Genomic DNA, 7260 nt, shown 5'->3' with positions numbered 1-7260 from the left:
AGGCTCACCCTGGTCGAGTGTCCCACTGCTCACACTGGCAGGTGGTGTCCGTCTGGGAGCTCTGCTGGGCAGTGATGCAAGGATCCTCTCAGGGCACCCTTCATCCTGGGGGCCTCCTGGGGCACCCTCCAGCCTGGGGACCTCCTCGGGGCACCCTCTGGCTTGGGGTCATCCTGGGGGCACCCTCCAGCCTGGGAGTCTCCTTGGGCCACCCTCTGGCCTCCAGACCTCCTCGGGGCACCCTCCGACCTGGGGCCCGGTATGCTGCTCCCATAGAGCCTGGCCATTTTCTGACCTGGCCTGGGGCTGCCTTTTGTTAGTTACCCGAAAATCGCTGAGGCTGGACCAGACCCAGGAGTGGGGCCACACCAACCAGCAGTGCCCGAGAATTTGCAGGCATGTTTTAGAACCACCACCGCCTGTCCCAGGAGCAGCAGGGAGGCTCTGGAGTGGGCGAGGGTGAATGGGTGAAGTCAGAGAGGCAGACAGGGAGTCCAGATCCCACAGATAGGGTTTTCTAAGCACAGAGGGAAGCCGTCCATGAAGAACAGCTAAATCACAGACCCCACCTCTGCTGCTCTGTGGGAGGCAGGGAAGAGGTGGGGACCCGGAGGAGCCAGAGCTGTCTCTGTGAGAGATGATGCTTTTTCCTTGTGGAGGAAACCGTTAGAAAAATAATACTTCATCTTGTCTGGTGCGTGTCCTGTGCGAGGCACTATTCTAAGCCTTCCATGCGTGTTATCTCATGTGATCCTCTGATGCATCCTATGAGGTACATAGTAGACTTTCATTTTATAGATGAGGAAACTGAGGCACCGAGAGGCTCAGTAACTTACCCAAGGACACAGCTAGAGAGTGGTGTAGCCAGGGTTGTTTGAACCTAGCAGCCTGCCATATTTAACTTCTGTGATCTTCATTCTCTCTCTCTCTCTTTTTTTTTTTTTTTTTTTTTTTTTTTTTTTTTTTTTTTGCCCAAGCTGGAGTGAAGTGGCGCGGTCTCGGCTCACTGCAACCTCCGCCTCCCAGGTTCAAGCAATTCTCCTGCCTCAGCCTCTCAAATAGCCAGATTACAGGCGCCCACCACTATGCCCAGCTAATTTTGCTTTTTTAGTAGAGACAGGGTTTCGCCGTGTTGCCCAGGCTGGTCTCAGACTCCTGACCTCAGGTGATCCTCCTGCCTCAGCCTCCCAAAATGCTGGGATTACAGGCATGAGCCACCACACCCAGCCAAGATCTTCATACTTTTAAATAGTTAGGCAATATTTGTTTTTAATGAAACTATTTTGGGGTCACTAGATTTGTGTGCAGTTGTAAGGAAGAGAGATCCCGTGTCCCCTTTACCCACCTTCCCCTAGTGCTGAGATCGTGCAGAACCACAGTGCAGTAGCCCGGTTGGGATGTGACATGGACGCCATCAGCATGACTTCTGCACAATGTTCACCTTTTCTCAAATTGGTTGCTGATGTTTAAAACTCAGGAGATTTCAGAAAACCTGCTGGATTTCTGGCTGCTCTTGGGCTGTGAGACGCGGGGCCTCCTGTGCAGTGGGCCCTGGGACCAGGTCTCAGTGCAGTTTGTTGAGGCTCTGTCTGTTGGGGAGTGCAAGGTGAGCTGGGCATGGGAAGCAGCTGACTGAGAAGCAGTCTCCCCACCCTGAGGGGCAAGGGACCTGCGTGCTTAGGGGCTGCTCCCTGGGCAGGTGGGGAGGGGCTGCTAATTCTCCCTTGCAGCTGCCCTCTGAGCGGGAAGAGGACACTCAGGGTCACCAGAAGACACCCTTGAGAAGGCAGCCGAAGGTGCTGGCCACTGGCATCCAGGCCGTACAACTTCTGTCTTGTGCACTCTGTTCCCAGGGCCTGCAACAGCACCTGGCGTAAGAAGGACTCAGTGTGGAATGCTCAAGTCTGAGCACCTTTCTGCATGCTCTGTCCCAGCTGGCCCCGGCTGGTGAGGAGCAGAGATGCCACAGGCCCAGTATGAAAACAAACCTTTTCCTTCTTCATTCATACAACATGACGCACCCCAGTCACCAAAGTATGTGTGGGCTTTTTCCAGCAGCCAGCTTTTCAGCTGGGTGTCTCCTCCAGCTGGGTGTCCCAGTCAGCTCAACTCTGATACCACCTGCTGGGGATGGCATGAGATCCCACAGGTTGAGGGCTTAGTCCCACAAGATCACCCCCTACTTCAGATGCTGCAAACACACGTTGTGGTCTATGGACTGTGGTTTTGACCACTGTCTGGCTATAAACTGGGGTTTCCAGGGTTCATTTAATTTGCTACTGTGGCTCACAAAACTCAGAGAAACACTTTATTGTTGATGTGTACTTGTTTCTTATAAAGGACATTACAAAGAATATAGACGAACAGCCAGATGGACGAGATGCCCAGGACGAGGTGTGGGGAAGATGCACAGAGCTTCTATCCTTTTCTGGGCATGCCCCTCTCCAGGAATCTACCTGTGCTCAGCTGTTGGGAAGCTCTTCTGAACCCTGTCCTTTTGGGTTTTTAGGGAGGCTTCATGACCTACACAATTGACTAAATCATTGGCCTTTGGTGATCCACTCAACCTTCAGCTTCTCTCTCCTCCCCAAAGTCAGGGGGCTGCTGAAAGTTCCAACCCTCTAATCACAGGTTGGTTCCCTTGTCAACCAGCCCCCATCCTGAGGATATCAGGGATCTGCCATGAGTTCCCTCATTAGAACAAAAGGGCTCCGCTCCTGTCACCCAGGAAATTCCAGCAGATCTAGGAGCTCTGTGTCAGGAACCAGGGTCAAAGACCAAATGTTAGAACAAAAGATTCTCCTAGAGTTTCTATCTACCAGGGCCTCAGGAGCTTTGTCGCAGGAACAAGGAAGAGACCAAAGCCTGTTTCTTATTCTATCACAGTCTCACATCACCCCCATTAAGGGAGCCCTCCCTGTGCCACAAAACAGCCAGCGTGGATGGGAGGGTGCTAGGGCCAGACCTCTGGGTCCTCAGGGCTCCAGTCTGAGCTCCCCCTATGACTGGCTGTGTAACCCTGGGCAAGTCCCATCCTTCTCTCCACCTGTTTCTTCATCCTTAAAATGAGGGCAATGAAACCTTCAGGGCTGACCCACAGGATGCTCTCAGAGGAGCAAACACTCAGAAGGCAGCTGAGTGGGCCCTGCACTGGGGCTTGCCTAACGGCGCTCTGCCCCCTTACAGCCAAGCAGTCCATCGCCACCCACTTGTGTGGACAGGACATGGCCAAAGGCCACAGGGCTGGTCAGGCTCTGCACCGGGTACACCCAGGTGTGTCGCTTCCCCAGGACTGCTGGAATTCAACTTCGGCCACTTCTTGGCTGTGTGAGGGAGACCTGGGCCTTGGTTTCTCCATCAATAGTATAGGGCTCATAAAGAGTGCTTTCTGGCAGTTGTTAACAGATTTGGGGATGAGGGTCATCCTTCAGACAGGTCTTTCAAAAAGAGCTTTGGGAAGTGGTACAGCGGTGTGCCCTCCAGCGGGAGCCAAGGAGGGCATACCTGCTGCTGGGGGCTCCCGCTCCACCTGTCACCCCACCCCCCAGCAGGAGGTAGCAGGAGGAGGGGATCTACACTCTATGCCCAGTTCAGTGTCACATGGCTCCCCATCTCCTCATCATCAACATCAAATGTTTGGTGTGGTGCCCTGAGGGCTGCCACAGCGCACCCCAGTATTAGAGCCCCTCCCACCCCCTAAAGCTGTCCTGGACAGCACAGCCCTCCTGGAAGGGGAAGTGGGCCCAGCCCCCCTCCCCATCGTGAAGCCTGCCCTCCCGCAGAGCACTGCCCTCCCCAGGTCAGCACTGCAAGTGCCCTTCCTGAGGCCAGTGACCCTCCGACCTGCACATGACTCCCTGCACAGGCCAGGCGCCCAATGAGGGACTGGAGGAGGTGGCCCTGCGGCTGGAGGTCCCCGCCCTGCTGGGCCTTATCTGTCCAGTTTCTTCCTAGTCTCCCCACAGTGCTGGCCTCTACCTCCATCTCAGCTACACATGTCCAGCCTCCAGGCGCTGTGCTCTGGCCTGCCCCTGCGACCCCTCCCAGAGAACCGGGGACGCCAGGCTGGGGTGCCCCATGCCCCAGTCAGGACCCCCAGCCTCAGCCTTGTGGAGAAACAGGTAAGCAGTGGGCCTGTGCTCCTGAGGCCTTGGCCTCTAGGCATCCTCCAGGTGGTCCATAGTGAGCACCCAGGCTTCCTGCCCTCTTGGTGGGAGCTGCTCAGCCGCCCACCCTGGACTCCAGAGGCTCCAGCTGGTACGGGTGCAATGCATGGTGGACTCTGTCTCTTGGGTGCAGCTGCCCTTGGGTGCAGGATCACTGTGCCTGTTTACAGATGAGGACCCTGAGGCTCAAGGTCAGCAGCCGGTCAGTGGTGGCACTGTGGCCACCTCCAGTGGGAGGAGGCCCTGGGCGGGTGTGAAGTGTCCCACACCCAGCACCGGGTCTGCCCCAGCACGCAGAACATTTGCACACAGGTCAGCTCTTGTTTTCATTTGCAAATGTCCCTTCCCCAAATCTCCAGAGAACTTTCAGCTGCATGGCTGAACCCTGTAGCCGGCAGGCGGGTGCTAAGGAAAGATGGGCTAAGGCCAGTATCCCCTCACCTAACAGCAAAGCAGCCCAGGGATGGTGCACGCTTGCCAGCGACACCCTGTCTGGGAACCTCCCTTTTGTCATTTGTAAGCTTGAGATGAAAATGGTGACACCAGAGGATTGTGGAGAAGAGTAAATGAAATAAAGTGGATGACATGGTTATATAGGCTTTCCTCCTACTTTTACTGGAAACTACTCAAGAATTTCAGAAACAGTAGAGAAGTGGAAACTGCAAACAAGCATAAAGATTAAAAGAGGAATCCTACCTCCCCAGAAAAAGACAGCCGCCCTTTGCACCAGAGCCCCCTGGACTTTCCTGGAGCCACCCACAGAGGCCTAATAGGACGCAGTGGGGACAGTAGGGGAGTCGCTCAGTGAGGGGCAGCTGGGAAAGGAAATGAGTTAGTGGGAGTGAGGAGGAGTTAGAATAGGAGGATGCTGGAGATCCTTGTGGGAGTATGGCACTGGGGGCAGGTGGAAGCGGGGCTGGGTGGGGAAGGCCAGGGTGGGGTGGGTGAGGTGGAGCACTGGGGGAGGAGGTAGGGGTTGGGAGGAGGGTGGGTGGTGGGTGGGGGTGCGGGGAGTGTGGTGAGGCGGGTGGTGGGGTGGGTGGTCGGGTGGGTGGTGGACTGCTGGGGTTGGGAGAGGGTGGGTGGTGGGTGGGTGGGGGTGGGGGTATGGTGGTTGCTGGGGGTGGGTGGTGGTGGGTGGTGGGTGGTGGGGTGGGGAGGGAGGGTGGAGTGGTGGTGCGATAAATGCGTAAAATCAAAAGAAAATGCAATCATCAGTCACCTAAAGAAATCAGAAAAGAAAAATAGAAATGAAATGACCTAAAATCACGAAAAATGCATAGTAAATATTAGAAATAAAGGAAAATAAATAGTAAATTAGTAAGTAGAAAAACCAAATAGTAAATTACTAAAAGTAAAGTAGGAAGGAAATGCATTAAGTAAAGAAATGCGTCGAGAAGAAGAGTAAATAGTATAGTATCCAGATGAAAATCAAATAAATGGCACCACAAAAGTCAAAGAAACAATAGAAAAGTAAATAAGTCACTAAAAGTGGAAAAAGATAAAGTAAATCGTCACAAAGTAATCGAAATCTCGTGATGCTCATAAAGGAATTCGAAAAAAAGGAAATACATCTTTCATATAAAATTAAAAAGAAAATAAATATAAACTAATAAAAGCATGAAAAATGAAAATACTCAAATACTTTCGGGGGCAGGAGGTAGTTGGTGGTGGGTGTTGGGGTGGGAGGGTAGGTGGTGGGTGCTGGGAGATGGGGAGAGGGTAGGTGTTGGGCACTGGGGGCCAGGGGAGGGTAGTGTCAGATGCTGGGGAGGCGGGTAAGTGGTGGGTCCTGGAGTGGGGCAGGTAAGTGGTGGGTACTCAGGAGCAGATTGCAAGCAGGTGGTCCTGACCCTTTGCTCCCCTTGGCCCATCTCCCGGTTGTCCAGGTGTTGTTAATGTTTCTTCCCCTTGGTCACCTCCCTGCTGGGCACCAATGCCTCGACCTTCACCCTGGAGCTCGGGGAGGGCCCTGTGGCCTGCACATCCCCTGCAGCGCCCTGTAGCTGTGATCAGCTCCACATGGCTGTGATCAGCTCCCGGGGTGTCTTGTGTTGGGAGAAGGTGGCTCCAGGTGGAGGAGTGGCCACCTCGGCTTTGCTGGGTTATGTCCCTCTTTGCTTGAAGGTCAGGAAGCCCTTGGAGTAGGAGCAGGTGCAGGTCTGAGGGCTATGGGTGGCTCCCTGAGTCCTGTGGCTTGCCTTCTATTTTTTATTTAAATGTGTTTCGTTGATCTTTAACATACGTATTTGAAGACAATTTTATGAGATAAGAAGTCGAATGTATAAAAGTGTAAATTCCCCAGTTCACCTTCTGAAGTCACTATAGCCTTTTATTTATTTATTTATTTATTTATTTATTTATTTATTGGCATTTGTAAGCTGAAGATAAAAACAATGACACCAGGGGATGGTGGAGGAGACCAAATGAAATAAAGTAGGTGACACGGTTATATAGACTTTCCTCCTACCCTTTCTTTACTGAAAACTACTCAAGAATTTCAGAAACACATTCTATGCATCTATGCAGTGCAGAAGACGTCTGTGAACCCTCTTAAAAATACAAGCAGAAGCGTCTATACACATTAGGTTTTTTTCAGGTTGTTCTTTCTTGGTGCATTTAGAGGGTCCCGTCTTTGAATGGCTGCGTAGTGTTTCATGCTTTGGATGAACTAACGTGTGCGTCATTCTTTGCTCATCTTTAACGGAGCTCTACGACTGGAGCAGGGCCTTCCTTTGCCAAGTTAATCAGGACACTCTCAGCATGCGCCTGACACAGCTCTTACCATGCACAGGGAAACTTCAGTCACACAACTGAAGCAGTTCCCATGTTAGAAATGTCCTCAGTACCTCCCGCCATGTGCAGTTTGTGCTGGTGACCTTTCCCCCAAATCCACCCCACCCACAGCGCCTGTGCCGGGCATCCAATAGCAGATCCGAAGATGGCCGGCATCTGTGTCCCCATCACTACCCATGTACTCCCCTCCTGAACTTCTTGAGGGCAGAACTCCACCTGGTTCATTTCCAGGTCTCCAGTGACAGCAGCAGATGTTTGCTGAATGAATGAGAGTTGCACTCGGAGCCCTAACAAACAT

General features: G+C 52.9%; 1 protein-coding gene across 1 annotated transcript in view; it reads left to right on the top strand.

The window, feature by feature from the left end:
• Positions 1–3856: 3856 nt before the first annotated feature.
• Positions 3857–7260, top strand: part of UROC1 (urocanate hydratase 1) — a 35499-nt gene continuing 32095 nt past the window's right edge. Inside the window, 1 exon segment of the mRNA XM_009200159.4 lies at positions 3857–4121. Within this exon segment, the coding sequence (XP_009198423.2) occupies positions 3996–4121 (126 nt within the window). The 5' untranslated portion in view covers positions 3857–3995.

The sequence above is a fragment of the Papio anubis genome, chromosome 2 (genome assembly GCF_008728515.1).
Source record: "Papio anubis isolate 15944 chromosome 2, Panubis1.0, whole genome shotgun sequence".
Lineage (NCBI taxonomy): Eukaryota > Metazoa > Chordata > Mammalia > Primates > Cercopithecidae > Papio > Papio anubis.
The sequence above is the reverse complement of the archived record's forward strand: the minus strand, read 5'-3'. Positions and strand labels throughout refer to the sequence as shown.